This window comes from Erpetoichthys calabaricus, chromosome 11 (genome assembly GCF_900747795.2).
Source record: "Erpetoichthys calabaricus chromosome 11, fErpCal1.3, whole genome shotgun sequence".
Taxonomy (NCBI): Eukaryota; Metazoa; Chordata; class Cladistia; order Polypteriformes; family Polypteridae; genus Erpetoichthys; species Erpetoichthys calabaricus.
Genome location: NC_041404.2, coordinates 76,654,048 through 76,681,425, shown reverse-complemented (window position 1 = coordinate 76,681,425; position 27,378 = coordinate 76,654,048). Strand labels below are relative to the sequence as shown.

At 38.0% G+C, this 27,378-nt stretch overlaps 1 protein-coding gene across 3 annotated transcripts in view; it reads right to left on the bottom strand.

Annotated features, from left to right (window-relative positions):
* The window catches only part of gripap1 (GRIP1 associated protein 1), a 224,024-nt gene that overhangs the window by 8,206 nt on the left and 188,440 nt on the right, over positions 1–27,378 (bottom strand). For all 3 annotated transcript variants that reach the window (XM_028813383.2, XM_028813384.2, XM_051933793.1), the window contains one exon: positions 3,749–3,909. In XM_028813383.2, coding sequence (XP_028669216.1) covers positions 3,749–3,909 — 161 coding nt within the window. The remainder of the gene's footprint in view (positions 1–3,748; positions 3,910–27,378) is intronic.

The following is a 27,378-nucleotide window of genomic DNA, read 5'->3' as shown; positions in this document are numbered from 1 at the left end:
ACACTCCAATCAGTACAGTCAAAGCAGGCTTGTAGTTCCAGCTTTGCCTCGTTGGTCCATCTCTTCACCGTTTTCACCACAGGCTTTGCAGATCTTAAGTTCTGCCTGTAAGTCGGGAGAAGATGAACCAAACAGTGGTCAGAGAGTCCCAGGGCAGCATGAGGGACAGAGCAATAAGCATCCTTTAATGTAGTGTAGCAGTGGTCCAGTGTGTTTTTGTCCCTGGTAGGACACTTAATATGCTGACTGAATTTTGGCAGTTCTTGCCTGAGGTTTGCTCTGTTAAAATCACCAAGAACAATGAGCAGGGAGTCCGGGTGTTTGTGCTCCATGTTAGTTATCTGGTCAGCCAGGTGTTGTAAAGCTTCACTAACACAGGCCTGAGGTGGGATGTAAACACCAACCAGAATAAACGAGGAAAACTCCCGCGGTGAATAGAACGGTTTACAGTCAATGAAAAAAGACTCTAAGTGAGGGCTGCATGTTTTGATTAGTACTGTGACATCTGTACACCAACCTTCGTTTATGTAGAAACAGATTCCGCCTCCTTTCGTTTTCCCCGAGAGCTCCATGATGCGGTCCGCACGGAGAAGTTGGAAGCTCGGCAGGTATAATGTGCTATTGGGGATGTGCTCACCAAGCCAGGTTTCAGTGAAGCACAGGACAGCAGATCTGGAAAAGTCCGTGTTTATTCTGTTTAACAAAAGCAGTTCGTCCATCTTGTTGGCCAAAGAGCGGACGTTCGCCAGGTGAATTGAAGGGAGCGCAGTTCGAAATCCCCGGTGGCGCAGTTTAACAAGCGCTCCGGCACGCTTCCCTCGTCGGCGTCTCCTTCTAATTCCGTAAAGGGCAGCTGCTCCTCCGACTAAAAGTTCTGTAAAGTATTCTGTTTGAGTGAAAGACGGTGAAAAAATTTCACCAGCGAATTTACCGATGTGTAAGAGTTCCTCTCTGCTGTATGTGATCAGAGGGGGACAGCTTATCACTGCACAAATAAACAAAAACAGAGAAAGCACCAAGGAACGAGGCACCGAGGCTGCCATCTGTGGCGCCATGATGATTATCAGAGCTCGTATTATGTATTAAATAAAACTCCTCAAATATATTGTGAGCAGGGGGGCTGTTCGCACCCCTAGAGGATATGGACGCTCCTCAAAAAACGCTGAAAGACTACCTTCACATTGCTCCCTTCCTTGCTGGGCTTACTTGTGGCTGCTTTGTTGCGCGATATGCTTCCCGCACGGTGCTTCACATACTTAAAAGCCCAAACAGCACCCATTGATTTTTGATTGTTTGCTTTTCTCTCTCTCTCTTGCTCGGACATTCTCTGCTCCTGACGGAGAGGGTGTGAGCAGGGGGGCTGTTCGCACCCCTAGAGGATACAGACGCTCGTCTAAAAAATGCTGAAAGACTACCTTCACATTGCTCCCTTCCTTGCGGCTGCTTTGTGAAGCGATATGCTTCCCGCACGGTGCTTCGTATACTTAAAAGCTCGAACAGCACCAATCAGTTTTTGATTGTTTGCTTTTCTCTCTCTCTGACATTCTCTGCTCCTGACGCGCACTCCTTTGAAGACGAAGATATGTTTGCATTCTTCCAATTGTGAGACGGAACTGTCATCTCTGTCTTGTCATGGAGCACGTTTAAACTTTTGAAAAAGAGACAAATGTTTGTTTGCAGTGTTTGAATAAAGTTCCTGTCTCTCTACAACCTCCTGTGCAAATCTGTGACCCAAGCGTGACAATAGAAAAATAACCATATAAACATATGGTTTTTACTTCGCGGATTTTCACCTATTGCGGGGGGCTCTGGAACGTAACCCCCGCGATAGGTGAGGGATGACTGTATATTATATATAAAATGTGTGATCAGGACTGGTCGTAAAACCTTTATGGGCTCATCTGTACCACATCTGTTTTGTACTAAAGGTAGGTTTATCTGTATTTCATAAGCAGACTGGCTACAGATATGTACTTAACATAATCTTAGCCAAGTGTTGTCAATAGGGCTTGTATCCAAAATTAAGCCACTCGTATCAACATGAGTAATAAACAAAACAATGACAAGTATAGTACTAGTTTTCAGTAATCTAAATATTGATGACTCACTGATTGTATGGTGTAGAAAAACAGCCCTCACTCCATCAATTTTTTATGGTTAAACAAAATTAAGCAAATTTAAACACACCACAGTGATCCCCCGCCTATCGCTGAAGTTATGTTCCAGACCCATCAGAGATAGGTGAAAATCCGGGATATAGAAAGACCATATAAACTTTTTTTTTTTTTTTTTTTTTTTTTAAGCCTTAAATTACCCCTCCCAAACGTTTTAAACACATGTAAATTTATTAAAACACACTTTGTAAACACATATGATATGTGGATGTCAGGCTAAGGATATGAGTAACATCTCTCTATATTATGAAAAAAAAAAAAATCTTGACAGGGAGACGAGGCTTGATCTTCTCAGAAGACAATCTGACATCCCGCGAGGGACATTTTAACATCATGCAAGACAAGGCAGTGAGACAGAAGGACAGCTGCTGTACAGGCTTTTAAATGATCGACGCGCAGAGCGACAAGCAGAACAGGTATCTTAGCAGAAGCAGCACAAAGCCAGCAGCTGATCCGTCCACTTCTGCTTAGCGTGCGTTCAGCTCCCCCCCTTCACAACCCGAGCTAGAAAGACGCGAAGTGGCAGGAGTGTAGTGCGCCTCCGGGGGGGTTGAGTGAAGCGATCGAGACCAGATCATCTCGGAGAGACACTTTGACAACACAAAAGACTAGACATTACAACCTTAGCAAGCAAAACCCGTGAGACGGTGACTTTTTCATGTCACGCCCTACTTACAAACAATTAAAAACAAGCTCACTGACATTTAATCTTGCAGTTGTTGGAATGCTTTTGGCAGACAAACTTCAGGTGCTCCCAGCTCTTAAAACAATGACAAGCAGAACACTCAGCTTGCCAGCACTGATCCGAGCACTTCTCCTTAGTGTGCACTCAGCCCTCACACCCCCAGTCCTCCTTTAGAACGCTAGCGGGAGAGACGCGAAGTGGCAAAAGGACAGCTGCTGTACAGGCTTTTAAGTAATTGACGCAAAGCGCGACAAGCACAACACACAGCTGGCCAGCAGCAAGACAGCAGCGGAACCGATCGCATCTCTTTAGCGTGCATTCAGACCAAAACCCCCCCGACACAATGCGAGCAGTGTTATAAGTTCCGCGAGACAGAGATTTAACCACACCCGGGGCAGGAAATAAAGGACAAATATTGTTTTTACAAAGGTTTTAAAGTAAAAATGAAAATACTGCATATTTAACAATTCCCATGAAAATAACAATCTCTTTAAATTGCTTATCCGGTAAACCAAACTCGGCAGTGGGCAAGCGAAGCAAGCAGGGGGCGATTGTCATATTATTATTATTAGTAATAATAATAATAATAATAATAATAAATCTGCAATGTAGCGGGGGCGAAACCGCTGAACTGCGGTATAGCAGGGGATCACTGCAATTGCTGGGCACTAAATGGTAAGGAAATGTGTTTCAAGACACATGTATCAGATGTTACTATCTAGTATTTGTAATCTGGGCTAATGCCTTTGACTAATTTAAGGAATAATTAAAAATCATCCTTACTACAAAGATAACACAAGTGAATCTTTTCAGAAATATAAGTTTTTTTTTGTCTTTTAGTTCCACCACTGTCACAAATCCTTTCCAACTATAATATAAAGGCATGTACCTTTTGAAGGTGCATGTTCTTGGTCAGTTGTTCCTCCAGCATATTCTGCAGCTTCTTGTTCATTTCTCGCAGGTTTTCATCTCCAGGTTTGACCAGATCACGTAGAACAGAGCTTAAAGTGCCACGTTCTGCCTGACCAGCACTTGCAGCATTAGACACATCTAGGGTGCAAAAAAAGACTAGGTAAGCGAGTGGCCGAAGAAAGTGTCAGCAATAGATTTTGATGCAGTTATTTTAAAATACAGTAAAGTTACTTGCATACAACAACACATTCTTAACCACAACACATCTCAAAGTGTATATTAAAGCCTGAAATTATATTCTTCGTACCCAAATATTTGAGCTAGAAAAAACACAACAAAAAATAAAAATTGAGTTTTCTGTAAACAAGCAAACATCACACTGGCAGTTTACTTGGACTGGAAATTAGTCTTCTATAAATACCAATCTTAAAATCACCATAAACTGTTTAACTTTTTTTATTACCAATTAAGTCAAATCTTAAAAACTAAACTTATCAAAAATGCTGCACAAATAAAAAAAGGAAAAGCTATTACAAAGGACTAAAATTTGTTCTCTACAGAAGTGATGAAAAATTAAGAAATTAAACTGCCTGTATTAAAACAAAAAGTAAAAATGAAAATAACTTAGGAGGGAATTTAAAATGTCTAAAGAAGGAAACATCTCAATTAAATCATATGGGGGAATACCGACACAAGCCAACACCTATAGTCCTGGCCTTGAACAACAACAACAACATTTATTTATATAGCACATTTTCATACAAAAAGTAGCTCAAAGTGCTTTACATAATGAAGAAAAGAAAAATAAAAGACAAAATAAGAAATTAAAATAAGGCAACATTAGAAGTGGTAAACTGCCATACAGTAAATACATGGTGAAAGCTGCTGTTAAATCATGTAGGCACCTAGGATTTTTTGCTATAAACTGGCTTGGTCAGCTTAAAGTCACAAAGCATGTGGACCTTGCATAAATGAAATCCAGAGTACATGTTTTTGGCTTTAAAGATGTACTGCAAATGATGCAAGTAGGAAGGTTACGCTACAGAATGAATTGCTTTTTCTAGTGATGAGCAATTTATATTTACTCCATTGTAGTTCAGCTAATTGCACACAATACAACTTTATAAATTAAATGTGCTGCAGGGGACTCTATCCTTTTTTTTTTTTTGAAAAGTGCACAAGGTAATTTCTTCTAAATCATCAGACATAAAATGCATATAGAGTCTGCTTTTTTCTACTTTTACTTAACACTATCTCCAATTTACATTCTACAGTACAAAAAATAAAGATTTTTCTAGTTGCTGGGAAGAATTATGTAAAGAAAATAATTGCGTAAAAACGTCATTTTGAATAGAATATGTTTTGGTAAAGCTCATAATAATTCAACATCAAAACAAACATATAGCAGACAATAAAATTAGCAGTCCCATGATTTTCATAAAAACAATTTAACAAAACATACTTAAGCTTTAAAGTCTACTAATGCTTCTTTATGTAGACTTTTTACTAAACTAGCACCTAGAGGACATTGTTGAAATAATTTCATCTGATAAAGCCCAACTGATTAGGTATGACAACATTTATATCACCTTTTGTGGCAATACTGTTACTGTACATAAAACAAAGACTTGAACTCAATACTTGCATGATGTACTGTTTAATTGTTACCATAATCTGGCGTCTTGCTGATTCTGATGGGCACACTTAGACACCTAAGAGAATCAAAGGAATGGCTTTGATTGATTAGTAGGAGGTACACCATTTTCTTAAAATTTGTGCTCAGCCACTTAAAATTTGTGCTCAGCCACGCATGCATGTCTATAAAAGATAACTATAATCATAGTTTAGCTGGGTGCCATTAGACGACTCATGGTTCTTTTGAGGAGCTACAGGGAAAACACCAATGGGAACACTAGCAAAAGCAAGCTAACAAAGACACACTCACACACACCAAGTACAAGACAAAGAACCATTAGTGAAAACAACATGAGTATATACTCCAGTCCTTTCAAAGTATTGCTAACAGTAGTATATGTGCCAAAAAGAAATAGAACTCTTAATGGCAAATGGACATAGAGCCAAATTATTATATACTGGGCTTTTAAAGTGTATTATAGTATTGTAGATAACTGTTATGACTGAGCTTTTATACGTTAATTCAATGTAATTTACAAAAAAGGAAACTAGAAGATTCCTCATAAAAGGGATCTTACTTGGGCCCTTCGCCAAAGTGGTGGTAGTGGGTATGTTATGGGGGCCGTGGTTCTCATGGCTTACTTAACTGGATTTCTTCCACAGTACCAATTCATCATCCTTTCATTCTCATCTTTAATTTCAATAACAACAAGAAGTCACAGGAAGCAAGATCTGGCGAATACTGGAGGAGCAAAGAAACATTTTTGTTTTTTGTTAAAAACCTTTGACAACATGGTGTTGCAGGGGTGTTGTCATGAAACAAAGTGGAGTTTTGCATGTACTACTTCTCTCATTTTTTCCAGATGCTTTTCTGTAGACGCCTCCACAGTTCAATGGTACATCTCTGAGTAAAAGTCTGTCCACACAGAACAAACACTTTATGAGCTTGTCCATCAGTATCAAAAAAACAATATCATCATCTCTTGAAAATCTACCATTGTTGCCTGGTGAGGCAAAAGTCAACTTCGCGACTGTAGAATAAATGCCAGAAATATGCACTCTACCAACTCAAAACAATGCCAATCGACAGACTGAGTATCCAGATTATAGGCATACAATACCATATTTGGGAACTACACCCTACTTCTGCGCTATTGATCAATTCCAGGAATTATTGGGTTTCCCGTTATATATTTAACAAGGATGAGTGAAATTACAGGTGCTTCAATAAGGAAAATAGCCATGTCTGGAGGGCACATAGAATTTAAAGTATGTATTAACTGTTGACTGTTAAAACAGTAGCTACTTGAAATTATCATTGGTGAACTCCTATAATGAAATCGACAGATCATAGAAATAAATACCACCCAAGTTGTAAAAGACAAACAAAAAATCAGTTTAAAAGAAACAGCACAGATATGGAGATATGTTTAGTGATTAAAAAAAGATGAAAACTAATGCTGCCACCCCTGTGCCAAATTGGAACATGCCAGGTGAGAAAATGAAATGAGTTATTTTTCTAAAAAAAACACTGGTCAATATTAATGTATCCCCCATATTTTAAAATGCAATCTGCAATCAATCAACTACTGTTTAACTGAACATAACTCATTTAAATGGAATGCTGTCCTTCTGCAGTTTAACAATATAAAGACTAAAATGATAATTGCCTGCATAAATCAGACAATGGATAAAAAACACTTCTTAAAAGTTATATACTTAGTTAACGATTCTGGAGTCAACAGTTAAAAACCATTTAAAACCATCAGAGGGAAACAGGAAAAGGAAAAATCAAATAAGTCAGGCAATAGCTACCAAACTCTGGAAAACGTTTGCGTCTTGTTGTCACCAAATCCAAATGACAATAAGAAAAAACACACTCCAGCCAAAAACTATAACACATTTGGCAGATATTTAAAAAGAAAAAGATTTATGGGGCAAAATTCTTGATGTTCTGAATCATGACTTATGTCTGGGCTTTTGTTAAAATGAAGTAATATGGCAAGATGGATCTTCTAACATAATGACTTTAAATAAGATGGAAAACCAGCATCAAAAATATTTAAGTGAAAACAAAATCAACATTTTAAAATACGCATCTCAGTAATCAGAATTAAACTCACTTCAAAATCCATTGTCTAAATTGAAGTCACTAGTACATTATAAGCAAAAAATAGATGGAAATTTAGAATTCTCAAAAGTGTGTGCAGAGCAGCATTTCAAAATCATACATGACTGAAATTGGGGTCCTGTGAAAACTGCACCATATAGCAGACATATAGGGAAACTAATAATCCTGAGGGGTGAAAAAAAAATATTACTTGGGTTAAAACACTGGATTTAACATAAGTGTACTAATAAATGTGTGAGCATACAAATGAGGTCCTTTACAGTATTTTATAAAGCTTTTTATGTTCATCTTAATCAAGGGTTCTAACACAATTAAGCCCACTGTTCCTGTGCATAACTCACTTTTCCATCTTCTAAGATGACTTTCAGCAGTTTATCTACATATGAGGTCAAGTAATATGACACAGGTGTGCGACTACAAAAAGGGTACAGATTCTTCTAATAACATGCATTATAAAAGCAGCATGAAAATAGAAAAAAGGAATCTTTCATCTTATACGGCTACAAGAACCTTACATTTTAAAGGGTAATTTAAGACTTAAGTAATGGAGAACATATTGTAAATTAAAAGTCAATTTTGAAAAAGAAATTAAAAAGAGGTAAAATGTTTAAACTATTGAAGAAGCACAAACAGCTTAAGAAATGACTGAGAAGCCAAATGGTTGCTGAGTCTCTCCCTGAATATTGTTGTACTGCTTCAGACAAACAAAGAGCATCACAATTAGCTTAGTCTGTTTGCATGTTTGTGACAATCAGCAAAATTATCTATATTATTAAACTTTTACCCTCTGGCTATTTGTTATTGATGTTACAGATACTCCTCTGGCGCTTAGCTTTGAAGCACTATGGTTCTTCATATTCCTGCTGTGTCTCATGGGGCCATTAAGAGAATTATACACAACTGTTCAACATTAGCATCAGTGGAGAGCAGACCTTTAAATCAAGCAAAGAGGCATTCAAGAAATCATGAACACATTCAGAGGAACCAAAAGGCTCTAAATGTGAGTTTTTTTCCTACTTGTCACTAGTCACTTTCAATGTTTCTCAAGCTGGAAGTTCAAGATGGCAAGATAAGCAGTTCTGCTCATATGATGTATTAGTCCAGGAAGAACTGAAAAGATTAAAAGAACTAAACTTGTATCTAAAAATCTTAGTGTATAACAGACCAGGCAAAGATTTATGGGATATTCTTTTACAGAACATAAAGAATATGTATACCTGGGAATGGCTACATACTGTATGAACTGAAGTGACTACTGCTGATATACTTAGAGGTTTTATGCACAGTGACTTTCAAACGGAGCAATCAAAGAAATGAGCAGATAAGAACAGTTCCAGGAATTTAAGAGGTACCCCTGAATAAGCACTTTGATGTAAAAACAAATTAGCAGAACGTGCACATGTATGTTATATACATGTGTACACACACAGAGAGAAGCAAAAGTATACTCCAAGATGGTATGGGCCATAAGGGAGACTCTCAAGAACCAAGGCTGAAAATGCCAAAGAAGCCAAGATTGAACAGTCCTTCTTAAAAAGAAAACCACCAAAAGAGGATAAAAAGAGCACACAATGTGTAGCAAAGAAAACACACAAATACACAAAGTGCATAATGACTCATTACATCATTAAAAGGATATAATGGATCAGCCAAATGAATACTCAGCTCAGAGCTAGGAAGTAATTTTCCTAATAACAATAATGAAAAAGATTCAACCAAACAGCATTTTGTTTCCTTTTGCTGGTTAATTCCATCTGGATGAGCACATCAGCAAAACAGTTGGGAAAAAATGCTCTGTTTTGGAGCAGCAATAACATTATACATTAGATACCAGAAGATATTTTCCCTTTAAATTAATTAGTTTCAGTGTATATTTTAACATTAAAAAGTATTTCATCTGCTACATCTCATAAAAGAAAAATGATAAAGGTCATGGGTACAAAAGGTATACAAAGAAAACCCTGACAAACATAATTGGATCCTGTGCTCCTAAATGTGTGTCAGAGGAAAGAGAGTATTTGCTTCATCCCCTAATCAATCCATCTATATATGGAAAAATATCAATTAATTACTTATACAAGCCAACAGAAATGTACATGATTTTTGGTATCGTCATTGAATTAGTAACACATAATTTTGAAAGCATGGTTTAAATACTTACATAAGCATTAAACTATCAAAGGCTAAAAATAAAAGTCTAGGTTAACAAAAACAGAAAACTAATGTAATTTTCAGAGTTATTCATAAAGTCCCTTTTTTAGGTAACAAGTAACGGGTTAACAACTTACAGCTTTTCTGCAGTAAGGGAAACTAATTAAGACTTGAAAGTTGATGCAAACAATTCCAACAAATGTTCCAGATTTTGCTGATTAGTTACAAATCCTCAGCCTGTGTAATAAAAGTATTGTTGGAACAAACTGTGCTGCAAGGCCTTCTGAGGCATTTTTGGACTATATGGTGCTGAAGGAAGTTATATATTGCTATCATAATAGCCTGAAAAAAGGCAATTAACAAAGGAAGACAGACAATTACATTAAATGAAAAACTTGCAATTTTATGCAAAGAAATAGCAAAGAAAGCCAAGATGTCAGTGAGTACAGTTTCCTACACCATCAGAAGAAACTTGGAAGCTGGAGAAAACTGTCAGGAAAAGGTCTGGTAGATCCAAACACGCAACAGAATTAGAAGACAAGTTTCTTATAGTCATAGGTCTTATCTAACCACACAATTCCAGCATCCTTACTACTCTAAAGACTATATTATATTACAATGCATTTTGACCCAACTGCACACCTCACTTTGATTAGTTTATATTTGGAAATACTGGTGTGATTAGCGTAGTAACCCAAATCAATGAATAATGATTTTGTTCAATCAGCCCACATGCAGACAGAGAAACTGTTAAGCATGTTGTAGCCGAGATTAACAGAAGGATAAGCCAGTACTTTTTTAACACGACAGATTTTACAAAGAAATTCAGTATCAAAATTGTAAAACTACCCACATTTGCTTGATTAGAACAGTAAAGTTACTTGGTACAATTTGTAAATTTTACAAAATTACTCAGCTATACTACAGCAAAACAGTGTTGCAGTGGTTAGTGCTGCTGCATCAATGATCCAGCAATGTGGGTCTGAAACCTGGGTGGTCTATGTGGAGTCTACAATTCTCCCATTGCCTGCATGGGGTTCTCCTCAAACGTTCCCAAAGAAATGCATGTTAGGGGAATTAGTGGTTCCAAATTGTCCCTATGTGAGTTTGGACATGAATGGGTTATGTAATTGACTGGCGTTCTGTCCATAGTTGTTTTCTGACTGATGTCTATTCTGCTGAGAGAAACTCCAATACTAACTGCATTAAAAAGATTTGAGAAATTTGTTTTATTTAGCAATACTAGTTTTTTTCTTATTTATTCTTGAAAAACAAAAACAGAAAATACATATAGATATGTTAAACTAAAAACAAACTAAATCACATTCAAAATTCAGTCATGAGCAAATCACAAACATTATGAAATTCCAACTGTTTTTATGTACATCTGTAAAATCAAACTTGTGTTTTGATCAATGAATTTGGAAAACATTTTGTTTGTACAAGTTAATGCCAACTAAAAAAAATGTTGCATATCTTTTTTCTACTGAACTCTGTTAAAACACCTGAAAAGAAAAACATTAAAAACTAAAAAGCAATAAAAATGGATTTTCAGAAACTGAAAAGAAAAAAAAGTGAGAAATTGCTAAAATATGTAGGTATGTAGGGAAAGAACAGACGTTTCAAAAAATTAAAGAGAAACACTGCAGAGTTGGGAGTTGTGGTGGGAGGAGGTAAATGTTGGCTGATGAGAGCTGACAGCAGCAGGATCTAAATGATTCAGAATGACAGTACGCCTGGCTGGGCTCAACACTCATCTTTAATAATGCAGCATGCACAGGGGCTCTCAACTCAGTGTCTGTGTTGTGTCACTGATTTCCAATTTAAGGTATACATGTCAACTAAGGATGCAGAAAGTCTGCACTGTGTTAGTGTGCAATACACGTCTTGGCACACAGATCCAATGTCTGCACTTTTTAATGCTGTCAAAGATAAAAATCTATGTTGAGTGTGTCCATTTTACTATATGTAAATCTACTTGTAATATTGACTGTGCATCAGACTTTCTCCTAGTTTTCCTACATAATACCTGATACAGAGGATGCCTAACTGGATAAAGAAATTTTCATTATAGGAATTATTGTTATTCTCATTATATTGTACTGTTTAGTTAAGTTTATGATCTTTCTTTATTCTTGTTGCCCTTCTTTAGCTACACTTGGGACACATATGGCAATTCCTACAGATTCTGATCTATCATTTCCTTTTTCTAATATAGCACTGTGATTCATCCAATATGGATGAAAAGGGGAAGTGAAAGTACTGAAGCATTAACCTTAATTTTAGTATAAACCTTAAAACGTTCAATCCCTTATAAATTGTACTTATTAACTGATTCTGTAAAAGCAGGTACTGCACATGTTGGTACTGACCTTTGTAACGGCAATTGATAAAGACTTGTACAGACTGTACAGAAAAGTATCTGGGAAAGTGGAATTCATCAGATCCTGCAAGCTTGTGAACGACCTTTGGTAAAGTAGTGCCACCTTGGCATAGCGTTATGGTAAAAGCATATATAAAAGGAAATGCTTTAATGGAAGTTGGGCACATGGCACTTCACTAGAATTTTGTCCAGTGTACTCAATCCTGCATGCAGAATTTTAAATAAATTCTGGATTCTGTGAGTCAAAATTATTAAACCTGTTGTCTTTCTTCCACACTCACAATGCTGAACAGTCTGCATTGTATTTGTTTTGGCACTCATTAACTTGCAAGATCTGTATACGCTAAAGCATTACTAATAAATACAGCCTAAAAAACAGTAAATCACTGAGGTTGTAGGACCGATGATATTATTAGACTCCAATGCAGCACTGGTCAGTGTTAAGATTAATCTACCAACGACAAATGAAAAGCAAAGTTTGACACCTACTTAATTCAGACACAGACTAGAAATTAAACAGACATAAGCCCATTCCTTTGAAAGAAAAATGCACATAGTCCAGTTTCGCATTGCCAGTTTACAAAGAAAAAAAATCTTTTCCTTCCTAATACAGTACACATTATGTAGAGTTTTATTTCTGACAGAAACAAAAACACAAAAAATATTTGTATATTACTGAGAAAACGAAAAACCAAACCTGAAATCAGCAGGTCAGCTAATACAGGAAATGGTGCAGACGGAGAAAAACAGTGAGCTGGGTTAAGCCCTTTTTTAAGCACTCAACCCAAGTGCAATGCAAGAAAAACCTTATTATCAATGCTTAAAAATTTTTCAGTCATACCTGCGGTAACTATGTTTGCAGACCAGTATGTTACCTATGGTTTGTAACGATACCAGCAGAATTTCTTACAAAAAAATAATAAAATGGACCCTTTGAATTTATTAGTCTGTCTATAGGTTATGGCAAAAATAAAAAATGTAAAACTAGTTTTGAATAAACTACCACATAACAAATATGATAAATACCAGACTTTTTGAACCAGCTAATGAATAAACTGTTCAATCTGCACACATGCAGGAAAAAATGTGTTTTGTATTAAAAAATAAAATAAATAAATAAAAAAGATAGACTTTCCTTATCTTTGCAAGCATTATTGCAGTTATATTAGCTTTTATTAATTACTGCTTTGGTATGAAAAATAATGGGACCTAGAATATGGGTACACTAAAGGGAAACTATGAGAAATTCCATTCAGTCAGTCAATAAATCAGTATTTATTTCAGAATGAACATGAAATATCAAACAACAAAGCTTTACAAAGTAAAGCTAATATGACGTTTCATGACTTTTGTCATAGGGTATGTCTGACTTGCCAACTGCAGTTGCTTATCTTTTCACTGGACCACGTCAATTTACACAAATGAAAATTGCCAGGCATGTAAAATTTAATGACTGATGACTTTCCAGCAGTCTTACTAGCACCTTTTTTTGACAGTCAAAAGTGTGCTGCCGGATGAAACTGTTCCTGTATGAAGGGTTAACAGGTATGGCAAGTTTAGTTGCAATCTCTGCCCTTCTATTTTCTTTTTTCCATTCTGTTGTGGTGTGGAAATCATGAGACACTGTTGCTGATATACAAGTTTCTCTTTTGATTGTTAGGTCCAAAACACCTATGTTCCTTATTCCTTGACGCTGCATTATAATCACTGTACTTCTATATGACCATTCATTGGTTGCTTGCTTTCATGTACACTGAACCTAACCCTACGACTAAAACTGGGGGTCGGTGTGCTGCCCCTTGCCAAACTGAGGAATTAGTCATCATCTTCTTCTTTGGGACACCTTTCCCCAAACTCCTTATCCTGTCCCTCCCTGAATACATTACAATACTATTTCTTCTATACAGAGCCGGTCAACCCAGTAGGTGATATAAGTGACCACGAAGGGCATTGTTTATGAAAGTTAAGGGGCTCATGGTCCTCACTGCGAGGGGCTCCAAGGAGAGCACACTCTTGCCAGTCATGGAATGTACACCCTGGACATTGAGGGGGACCTCTACCCAGTTGTTGAAGTTTACTAATACGAAAAGTGCACTATGAATGCCATTTATGTAACTCAAGCAGTGCATGCTTTGGACCATTTCACCTTTTCCACCTTTGTCACACTATCAACATTGAGGGCTGCTGATTTGGTAACTCGAGGGGTGTGTGCCCCAACCCCCCCCTCAAAATGCAAAAGGTGCAATATGAGCTTCGACTGACAATGCTTACAACTTTAATTTGAACAATATATTAAAAATAATAAATACATAAAGAAGCACACATCACAAACTTAACTAACATTTTAATGTTGAATAAAAATATATTTTTTAAAATAATCAAACCTTGAAAATGGAGGTTTGAGTCTATTTGTTGCACATGTCTAAATATTTCTAGAGTCATCTATGAGGTCATCATACTAAAGCTTCTGTGCAAGGTCTGAGTTGTTGCTGATGAAAGCCAAGCTGTATATATGTTCTTGTGCTATGGATGACCTCAAGTACAGTATGTCTTGATGAGCTAAAGTGTGGTATCTAATGGCAATGATATACCAATTGAGTTGTTCCTTTTTATAAATGTAGGCCTAAGTAGTATTAATAGTAATAATGATGATGATCCTAGATATCAGTGTGTTGTTACTCTTTGTTACTTGATACAGAAAACAGTATCACTTGTGACAACTGTGATGTGATACAACAATAACAAACAGTAAATTTAATACCACTGCCAATTAATAAGTATTACTACTACTATTAATACAAATAAAATAAAAACTAATAATACTACTATTGAACATGTCTAATTCTTCTTCTTCTTTCAGCTGCTCCCATTAGGGGTCACCATAGCAGATCATCTTCTTCAATATCTTTCTGTCCTCTGCATCTTGTTCTGTTATACCCATCACCTGCATGTCCTTTCTCACCATATCCATAGACCTTCTCTTAGGCCAACCTCTTTTCCACTTACCTGGCAGCTCTATCCTTAACATCCTTCTCCCAATATACTGAGCATCTCTCCTCTGCACATGTCCAAACCAACACAATCGCGCCTCTCTGACTGTCTCCCAACCGTCCAACCTGAGCTGATCCTCTAATGTACTCATTTCTAATCCTGTCCATCCTCATCACACCCAATGCAAATCTTAGCATCTTTAACTCTGCCACCTCCAGCTCTGTCTCCTGCTTTCTGGTCAGTGCCACCGTCTCCAACCCATATAACACAGCTGGTCTCACTACCGTTCTGTAGACGTTTCCTTTCACTCTTGCTGATACCCATCTGTCACAAATCACTCCTTGTGACGATGCAGGTTCCACTTCATGCTCCCATCTCTATTTTTGAGAGCTCTTGAACTCGACACCATCAGTAATGTCAACGGATGAGCTGGTCAGTGAAGACATCAACGAAGCAAAGGGATGGTGTAAAAAGTGCTTTTATTTAAAAACAGTCCAAACAAAGTGTTCAAATAAATAGTGCAGTGTATAAAAAAGTCTTTAAATAAATAATCCATTAAAACCAAGTGGAAAATGTGGAGGTTAAAATAATTCCAATAAAAAAAGGTTAAAATATATAGCTGACTGGAAGCAGTCCTTTTAAAAACAAAGCTCAGTGCATTCTTCTACTGGCAACTCCCCTGCTTCTCCCATCCTGGCTATGCACAAGGGGAGTCACCCTACCTCTAGCTGACCACCTCTGCCTTCTCGTCTGGTGGCTTCACGATCCCTGGCTTCATTCTGCTATCCCCAGACTGAAACTTGGGTTCCCCAGTGACCAGGACGCTCATGCTGGGGCATACACCTCCCAAGCCTCGCGACTACCACTGTCTTCCACAGCGAGCCATCCTTCTTCTCACTAAACGCTCAGCAGGAGCAAACACTACCGACTGCCCTGGGTGCCAGCCAAACACCTCACTAGGGCTCACTGCTCAACTGCCTTCTGCTATCGACAGCAAGCGTGACTTCACTGGCTCATGCACTGGCTTTCTTCTTTAACCTCCGTTCACTTTCTTTTTCTTTTCTCCCTCTGCACTTGCGCTCCTACAATTTAAAATGGGGACGTGGCTCAGGTGTGGCGATTAGCAGTTCCCGGCATCAATTACAGATGTGGACAATTCCTTACCTCTACACATAAGCGAAGACCACCCGCATCACAAAGCGACCGGGAACTGCTTCTGCCACACTACCACGCCGTGAGTGTGGCGATTATTTATTTACAAACTGGGATTTTTTGCTGGTCTTGTCCGTTGCGGGAGTTGGACGTCTGAAGCGGAGGTCTGTTAGCAGCGGTGTTATTTTTTTTATTATTTCTTATTATCCCGAGGTATCCTGCATTTACCCAACCCGAGGGTTCTATTATAGTATATGCAAGCATATATAAACATGACCGGTAAGAAAGGGGATCAGAATGAAATGGAAAAGAAACCTAAAGCTACATCCAAGCCTAGACAGGCAAGTCCAAGTTCAAGTTCAAGGTACGGCCTTTCAGAGACTGACCTGGAATAGACAGGCGAAAGCCCAGATTTCTCAGGACCACAGTCTGCTGCATCGTCTCCAGAGAGTGAAAATGGGAGCGAAGGTGCAAGTGATGCAGGTCATGATAGCTCGCTGATTCCAGAAGATCACTTGAAACTAGAGATGGCCTTGCAGTCCGCGCATTCATCTACTCATCGCGAGCCAGGAGCATCGGCTGTAACGGGGGTTGCCACTTCACCTGCGATTTCTCCGAACTGAAGGAAATGATCGCAACGGCCATGAATGAGCTCAAGGAAGACATTCAGAAAAATATGAAGAAAGACATAAATGGCTTGCTCAAGGCAAACAAAAAGCTGCAGCTGGAGCTACAAGAGATGAAGCAGGAATATAAAGACTTGGAAAAAGCATATACAATCGTTTTGATACATTCAGGAAAATGCATCTAAACTGCGAGAACTTGCCGTTCAGCTGGAAGATGTTAAGCAGACATTCACAACTCGAATTGAAACAGCGGAACATCTGGCATCTACTGCCGATGGAAAAGCTACAGCTGTGAATTCCGAATTCAAAAAACTCGGAGACAGCTCTGGAAGATGGATGCAGAAGGAATAATATTAGAATCGAAGGTCTACCTGAGAATCGTGAAAGTCCAAACCCAGTGAAACTCATAGCTGAACTATTCTCAAAAATAATTGAAGAGGACTTTAAATCAGATACCGAAATAGCGGCAGCTTATCGCATACGTGGATCAAATACCTCAAAACCTAGGACCCTAATTGTCCGCTTTGATAGATTACAATTTAAGGTTAATGCAATGGCACTTCTCAGACACAAACAAGATTATATTTGAAAATAACCACATTCATATTCCCTGATTTCTCACCCTCAAGAGCTGCTAAATGTGCAGCTTTTTACAACATTAAACACTGGTTACTGAAAGCCGTTATCAGATTCAGCCTCTTGTATCCTGCCAAACTGAAAGTGGATATTCAAGACAAATATCACATCTTCTCCTCCACGGGGGAAGCAGAAAAGGAATTAAGAAAGACGATCCCGAAACTTTTTTGAAATACGATAGTGAGTCGCATCCTGTCATGCCATGGCACGAAGATATTACCTGCTGTCTGATCTGCTTGCAACGATACGGGTACCATAATTATGCATCTTTTTCTCTTCTTGGCCACTTTTTGGTAATGTTTTAATTACAATTACACGCGTATGTGTGGGAGAAATTAAAGTATTTTTGTACACTATTCTAAAGGAGACCGTTTAACATCATACCCTTGGTTTATTGTTATTATTGCATTAGGATTTACTATGCTTATCCAGGGCCAACTTTTTAACACCATTCCCTGGGTTTACTGTCTTAATATTTCAAGACTGTTATTTATTGATTGATTGATAGATAGATACTTTATTAATCCCCAAGGGGAAATTCACATACTCCAGCAGCAACATACTGACAAAAACAATATTAATTAAAGAGTGATAAAAACACAGCGCAAGTTAAAAAGTGCAAGGTGGAGAGTGCGAGGCAGGTATAACAGTCAATAACATTGTTGCTGAAGCTGCTCCTCTGTCTGGAGATAATATTTTTCAGTGGATGCAATGGATTCTCCATGACTGACAGGAGCCTGCTCAGCACCTGTCGCTCCGCCACAAATGTCAAACTGTCCAGCACCGTGCCAACAATAGAGCTTGAATTCCTCACCAGTTTGTCCAGGCGTGAGGCGTCCCTCTTCTTTATGCTGCCTCCCCAGCACACCACCGTGTAGAAGAGGGCGCTCGCCAAAACCGTTTGATAGAACATCTGCAGCATTTTATTGCAGGTGTTGAAAGACGGCAGCCTTCTAAGGAAGTATAGTCATAATTAATTTAATGCTTAAAGTATTTATACTTAATTGACAATAGATATGTCTACTTTTTAATCCTCAAATGACGCTGCTGGGGGTTTGTTTTGTTTTGGATGTACTCTGTCTCTAGGTATGTCAGAGGATTGGGACTTTGGGAAGTGGGGTCCAGCCTCACGTGGGGAGGCAAAATGGGGGGGTGGGGGGATAAGGGGGGGGGAGAGAAAGAGAGCAAGCTATATCTAATCTATCCTTTCAATCCTTATAATTATAACTTCCAATGAAACAATAGGCTGCACGGCAATAACTCGTGGGAAAATTGGAAATTAATGTTAAAGCTGTCTCACTTCCAGTTAAGACTACAAAATGACATCAAAAGTCAGAATCAATGTCTCTATGATAGGACAGTTAAACTTTGTGAGCTGGAATGTTAAAGGCCTGAATCATGAATTAAAGAGAGAGTCGTCTCTCACCTAACAGGTCTAAATGCTAAAAAAGTAATTTTACAGGAGACCCACTTATTAAGCAAGGATCAGTTCTGGCTGAAAAAAGATTGGACTGGCCAAAAGTTCCATTCCAGCTTTACAAAAAAACTAGAGGTGTGGAAATTCTTATACATAGAACAGTCTCATTTGTAGCATCAGATGTAGTATCTGATCCTGAAGGGAGATATGTGATTGTCATGGGCAACTTATTTAACTGTAAAGTGATTTTGAAAAATGTTTATGCACCCAATGTCGATGATAGGAAATTCATGCAAAATGTATTTGCATCTAATCCTAATGTGAACACTCATACAATTATAATGGCTGGGGACTTTAATTGTGCTTTAAATCCATTCTTAGATACAGTGGTGTGAAAAACTATTTGCCCCCTTCCTGATTTCTTATTCTTTTGCATGTTTGTCACACAAAATGTCTCTGATCATCAAACACATTTAACCATTAGTCAAATATAACACAAGTAAACACAAAATGCAGTTTTTAAATGATGGTTTTTATTATTTAGGGAGAAAAAAAATCCAAACCTACATGGCCCTGTGTGAAAAAGTAATTGCCCCCTTGTTAAAAAATAACCTAACTGTGGTGTATCACACCTGAGTTCAATTTCCGTAGCCACCCCCAGGCCTGATTACTGCCACACCTGTTTCAATCAAGAAATCACTTAAATAGGAGCTGCCTGACACAGAGAAGTAGACCAAAAGCACCTCAAAAGCTAGACATCATGCCAAGATCCAAAGAAATTCAGGAATAAATGAGAACAGAAGTAATTGAGATCTATCAGTCTGGTAAAGGTTATAAAGCCATTTCTAAAGCTTTGGGACTCCAGCGAACCACAGTGAGAGCCATTATCCACAAATGGCAAAAACATGGAACAGTGGTGAACCTTCCCAGGAGTGGCCGGCCGACCAAAATTACCCCAAGAGCGCAGAGACGACTCATCCGAGAGGTCACAAAAGACCCCAGGACAACGTCTAAAGAACTGCAGGCCTCACTTGCCTCAATTAAGGTCAGTGTTCAAGACTCCACCATAAGAAAGAAACTGGGCAAAAACGGCCTGCATGGCAGATTTCCAAGACGGAAACCACTGTTAAGCAAAAAGAACATTAGGGCTCATCTCAATTTTGCTAAGAAACATCTCAATGATTGCCAAGACTTTTGGGAAAATACCTTGTGGACTGATGAGACAAAAGTTGAACTTTTTGGAAGGCAAATGTCCCGTTACATCTGGCGTAAAAGGAACACAGCATTTCAGAAAAAGAACATCATACCAACAGTAAAATATGGTGGTGGTAGTGTGATGGTCTGGGGTTGTTTTGCTGCTTCAGGACCTGGAAGGCTTGCTGTGATAGATGGAACCATGAATTCTACTGTCTACCAAAAAATCCTGAAGGAGAATGTCCGGCCATCTGTTCGTCAACTCAAGCTGAAGCGATCTTGGGTGCTGCAACAGGACAATGACCCAAAACACACCAGCAAATCCACCTCTGAATGGCTGAAGAAAAACAAAATGAAGACTTTGGAGTGGCCTAGTCAAAGTCCTGACCTGAATCCAATTGAGATGCTATGGCATGACCTTAAAAAGGCGGTTCATGCTAGAAAACCCTCAAATAAAGCTGAATTACAACAATTTTGCAAAGATGAGTGGGCCAAAATTCCTCCAGAGCGCTGTATCAGACTCATTGCAAGTTATCGCAAACGCTTGATTGCAGTTATTGCTGCTAAGGGTGGCCCAACCAGTTATTAGGTTCAGGGGGCAATTACTTTTTCACACAGGGCCATGTAGGTTTGGATTTTTTTTCTCCCTAAATAATAAAAACCACCATTTACAAACTGCATTTTGTGTTTACTTGTGTTATATTTGACTAATGGTTAAATGTGTTTGATGATCAGAAACATTTTGTGTGACAAACATGCAAAAGAATAAGAAATCAGGAAGGGGGCAAATAGTTTTTCACACCACTGTAGGTCTCCTGTCACAGGGGGGATGACATCTAACACTGCAAAGACAATTACAGTAATCCCTCCTCCATCGCGGGGGTTGCGTTCCAGAGCCACCCGCGAAATAAGAAAATCCGCGAAGTAGAAACCATATGTTTATATGGTTATTTTTATATTGTCATGCTTGGGTCACAGATTTGCGCAGAAACACAGGAGGTTGTAGAGAGACAGGAACGTTATTCAAACACTGCAAACAAACATTTGTCTCTTTTTCAAAAGTTTAAACTGTGCTCCATGACAAGACAGAGATGACAGTTCTGTCTCACAATTAAAAGAATGCAAACATATCTTCCTCTTCAAAGGTGTGCGTGTCAGGAGCACAGGCTGTCAGAAACAGAGAGCAAAGCAAACAAATCAATAGGGCTGTTTGGCTTAAGTATGCGAAGCACCGCGGCACAAAGCTGTTGAAGGCGGCAGCTCACACCCCCTCCGTCAGGAGCAGACAAAGAGAGAGAGAGAGAGAGACAGATAAAAACAAAGAGTGAAAAATCAATACGTGCCCTTTGAGCTTTTAAGTATGTGAAGCACCGTGCAGCATGTCGCTTCACTAAGCAGCTGCACACAGAAGGTAGCAACGTGAAGATAATCTTTCAGCATTTTTAGACGAGCATCCGTATCGTCTAGGTGTGCGAACAGCCCCCCTGCTCACACCCCCTACGTCAGGATCAGAGAAAGTCAGCGCAAGAGACACAGAGAAAAGTAAGTTGGGTAGCTTCTCAGCCATCTGCCAATAGCGTCCCTTGTATGAAATCAACTGGGCAAACCAACTGAGGAAGCATGTACCAGAAATTAAAAGACCCATTGTCCTCAGAAATCCGCGAACCAGCAAAAAATCTGCGATATATATTTAAATATGCTTACATATAAAATCCGCGATAGAGTGAAGCTGCGAAAGGCGAAGCACGATATAGCGAGGGATCACTGTACACAGTTTTTAACTGACCACAACTTATCAGACCCCTGGAGGTTTCTAAACCCAAACTCAAGAACATATTTCTTCTACTCACCAGTGCATAATTGCTACTCAAGAATTGATTACTGTAGATTCTGGAATATAAGCCGAAAATTTTGTCCTAGATTTTTGGCTTGGAGTTTGGGGGTCGGCTTATGCAACGAGTATCGTTTCAGATTCAAGATTTCTAGCGCAATGCCGGTTTTGCCGATGAATACGGAAGTAATTAATGATGAAACCATAGCGCCATCTTTCAGATGAAGAAGTAACTTTGTATGCTGGTACTTTCAATTAAATAAAGAATTTATTCAAAAAAGTGTTTTAGCTGTTGATTTATTAATAAAATTTATAATAAATTATCGGGAAGTTTAAAATAAAATACCGACTGTAAATGTCACTATAGAAAATCCTTGAATGAAGAAAGACAATCCTCTTACCGCTGCCTTTTTAAAGATGTTTCAGCCTTCTTCCATTCCCATAATTGTTTCTCGTTGATGCCAAACTGACGAGCTGCTGCACTGTTATTTGATTCATTAGCGAACTTTACAACTTTCAACTTAAATGCGCTGTCATATTTCATATGTTTTTTCATAGGTGTAATCATCTTTTTTTTTAACAAAAAATTTTATGTATTACCAGGTATATTTTTATTCACCAATAATGTTTTTAAAAATATAATACTGGTATACATAAACATTTATTGCGTATTTAAGTTAATCAAATTTATAACGAGTCCCTGGGAATCCACCCACCGATGTACCATATTTGCGTATATAGTTTCAACACAAAGGTTTCATTTTACCAAACTTCTCTGCAATCACTTCCTGGTTTCCATCAAAAATGCCGGCAGTCTCAAATTCTCACCGATAAACATGATAAATATACCTGAAAAGACACTTTTAAGGAAATTTAGAAAATTTTGCTTGGAGAATGGGGTCGGCTTATATACCAGTCATCGGCAAATACATGTAATTTAGTAGGTAGAAAAGGGGGTCGGCTTATATACCAAGTCGGCTTATATTCCGGCATCTACGGTATTTCTTTATAGATAATAATTTCTTGCCTAAGATTAAATCTTGCAAGTACGACTCTATTGTTATTTCCGACCATGTCCCTCTGATCTTGGAGCTAAAATCATTATGCCCCACATACTCATCTTGCACATGATGTCTCAACCCACTTCTATTAGCAGACTAGAACTGTACAGAATTTATATCAAAACAAATCAGTTTCTTCCTAGAGACAAATACATCTTCAGAGGTCTCTGCAGGGATACTCTGGGAAAATTTAAAGGCCTTCTTAAGAGGACAGATTATTTAATACCTCTCCCACAGAAATAAATTAGAAACCAAGAAGGTATCAGAGCAAACCAGCAAAATTACTAGAACAGATCAAGAACATGCCAGGTGTCCAAGTAAGGCTCTTCATAGGAAAAGACAGGCTCTGCATTCAGAGCTCAACCTCTTAACAACCAAATAAACTGAACAACTCATTTTTAAATCAAAACATCATTACTATGAACACGGAGAGATAGCTAATAAGCTCTTAGCTCAACAAATCCACAAGCAAGAAGTTCGCAATGCAATCTTAGCAATCACCAACACGAACGGAGATAAAATCATTGGCCATAATAATATATTACACAAATTTAGAGACTACTATAAATCCTTATATTCTACTGAATTCAAAGAAGACAACACACAATCTAATGCATTTCTGGATACATTACAAATACAACAAATAGATTCTTTTATTGCAGAGGAATTGGATAAACCTCTGTCGCTATCAGAATCACTAGATGCTATAAAGTCACTTCTCCACTCAGCTAGCTCCCCTTTTATTAGCAACATTTACAGAAGCTAGAGACAATCAAATTCTACCTCAAACTTTTCGCCAAGCATTAATCACTGTCTTTCCTAAACAAAATAAGGACTTATTACAATGTGCATCATACAGACCAATTTCACTTCTGAATAATGATGTTAAGATACTCTCCAAGGTCCTAGCTAGAAGGATGGAGAAAGTGCTACTTTTGGTAATATCACAAGATCAAACTGGATTTATTAAAGATTGACACTTAGCTTCCAATCTTTGACGCCTGTTTAATGTAATATATTCACCTGCAGAGTCAAACACCCCGGAGATGATATTATCGTTGGAAGCAGAAAAAGCATTTGATATGATTGAATGGATTTACCTTTTCACTACCTTAGAGAAATTTGGGTTTGGCCCGAACATTTGTGCATGGATCAAACTACTGCATACCAATTCAGAAGCTTCAGTTTGTATTAACAACATTTGTTCAAACTACTTTAAACTAGAACGTGGTACAAGACAAGGATGCCCCTTGTCACCACTGCTATTTGCAATCACCATGGAATCACTGGCTGTTCACTGTCGAAATGCTTATCAGATAAAGGGGATTATCAGAGAAGGACTGGAACAGAAAATTTCTCTATATGCAGATGATATGGTTTTGCATATATCAGACCCACAAAATACTGTGCCTGCAGTCTTAACAGCACTTACAGAATTTCAAAAGATCTCTAGTCTCAAAATTCATTTGAATAAAAGTGTGCTCTTTCCACTGAATTCTCAAGCATACAATATTAGATTGGACACCTTCCCTTTTATTATTGCAGTTCAGTTTAAATACCTAGGGGTAAATATCACAAGTAAACATAAAGCAACAAAAAAGTAAACATAATATCAACAAAATTTCGCCGTCTGTATGGAAAAAATTAAGCAAGACTTGCATAGATGGTCAACCCTTCATCTCACTCTAGCTGGAAGAATTAACGTTGCTAAGATGAATATCCTTCCTAAGCTTATCTTTTTATTTCAAAACAATTTCCAATATACATCAATAAATCATTCTTTAAGCAATTCGATTCAACCATAACCTCATTTATTTGGAACTTAAAACATCCATGTATCCAAAGAGTGACTCTACAAAGACCTAAGGCAGAAGGTGGCATGGCTCTTCCTAACTTTCAGTTTTATTACTGGGCAGCAAACATACAAACTATAAAAACCTGGACACAAATAGATGAACATACACAAGCTTGGTCCACAATAGAAATAAAATCCTGCAGGACTTCTTTATATTCCCTGCTTTGTACCCCAATAAATGCAAGTTATCGCCAATATACTAATAACCCAATTGTGCTTCACTCACTCAGAATATGGAACCAATGTAGAAAGCATTTTAAGATGGAGAACCTTTTATCTGTGGCACCTCTGCATGAGAACCACCTTTTTCAACCCTCGCAAACATATGCAGTCTTTAATATCTGGAAAACATTTGGGATTAAATTGCTGAGAGATCTTTATATAGACAACATCTTTGCATCCTATGAACAATTACATTCCAAATTTTATTTTCCAGCAACACATTTCTTTCACTATCTTCAAATTAGAAACTTTGTTAAACAGAACCTACCCGATTTTCCCCATCTCCCACCTTCCTCTATGCTGGAAAAAATACTGCTCAGTTTCAAGGACTCAGACAGCATTTCTACAATATATAAAATTACTAGCAAAATACCCGCGCTTCGCAGCGAAGTAGTGTGTTAAAGAGGTTATGTAAACATACATATATATATACACACACATATATACACACACACACACACATTATATATATATATATATATATATATATATATATATATACATATACAGAGGTGTGAAAAACTATTTGCCCCCTTCCTGATTTCTTATTCTTTTGCATGTTTGTCACACAAAATGTTTCTGATCATCAAACACATTTAACCATTAGTCAAATATAACACAAGTAAACACAAAATGCAGTTTTTAAATGATGGTTTTTATTATTTAGGGAGAAAAAAAATCCAAACCTACATGGCCCTGTGTGAAAAAGTAATTGCCCCCTTGTTAAAAAATAACCTAACTGTGGTGTATCACACCTGAGTTCAATTTCCGTAGCCACCCCCAGGCCTGATTACTGCCACACCTGTTTCAATCAAGAAATCACTTAAATAGGAGCTGCCTGACACAGAGAAGTAGACCAAAAGCACCTCAAAAGCTAGACATCATGCCAAGATCCAAAGAAATTCAGGAACAAATGAGAACAGAAGTAATTGAGATCTATCAGTCTGGTAAAGGTTATAAAGCCATTTCTAAAGCTTTGGGACTCCAGCGAACCACAGTGAGAGCCATTATCCACAAATGGCAAAAACATGGAACAGTGGTGAACCTTCCCAAGAGTGGCCGGCCGACCAAAATTACCCCAAGAGCGCAGAGACGACTCATCCGAGAGGTCACAAAAGACCCCAGGACAACGTCTAAAGAACTGCAGGCCTCACTTGCCTCAATTAAGGTCAGTGTTCACGACTCCACCATAAGAAAGAGACTGGGCAAAAACGGCCTGCATGGCAGATTTCCAAGACGCAAACCACTGTTAAGCAAAAAGAACATTAGGGCTCGTCTCAATTTTACTAAGAAACATCTCAATGATTGCCAAGACTTTTGGGAAAATACCTTGTGGACTGATGAGACAAAAGTTGAACTTTTTGGAAGGCAAATGTCCCGTTACATCTGGCGTAAAAGGAACACAGCATTTCAGAAAAAGAACATCATACCAACAGTAAAATATGGTGGTGGTAGTGTGATGGTCTGGGGTTGTTTTGCTGCTTCAGGACCTGGAAGGCTTGCTGTGATAGATGGAACCATGAATTCTACTGTCTACCAAAAAATCCTGAAGGAGAATGTCCGGCCATCTGTTCGTCAACTCAAGCTGAAGCGATCTTGGGTGCTGCAACAGGACAATGACCCAAAACACACCAGCAAATCCACCTCTGAATGGCTGAAGAAAAACAAAATGAAGGGAGTGGCCTAGTCAAAGTCCTGACCTGAATCCAATTGAGATGCTATGGCATGACCATAAAAAGGCGGTTCATGCTAGAAAACCCACAAATAAAGCTGAATTACAACAATTTTGCAAAGATGAGTGGGCCAAAATTCCTCCAGAGCACTGTAAAAGACTCATTGCAAGTTATCGCAAACGCTTGATTGCAGTTATTGCTGCTAAGGGTGGCCCAACCAGTTATTAGGTTCAGGGGGCAATTACTTTTTCACACAGGGCCATGTAGGTTTGGATTTTTTTTTCTCCCTAAATAATAAAAACCACCATTTACAAACTGCATTTTGTGTTTACTTGTGTTATATTTGACTAATGGTTAAATGTGTTTGATGATCAGAAACATTTTGTGTGACAAACATGCAAAAGAATAAGAAATCAGGAAGTGGGCAAATAGTTTTTCACACCACTGTATATATATATATATATATATATATATATATATATATATATATATATATATATATATATATATATATATATAAATAAAGCCAAATCCCCGCGCTTTGCAGCGGCGAAGTACTGCTTTTAAATTTTTATTAAGAAGAAAAGAAAACCTTTTTAAATTGAGGGAAAATATACCAATAACAATTTGAATCTGTTTTTTTGTGAAG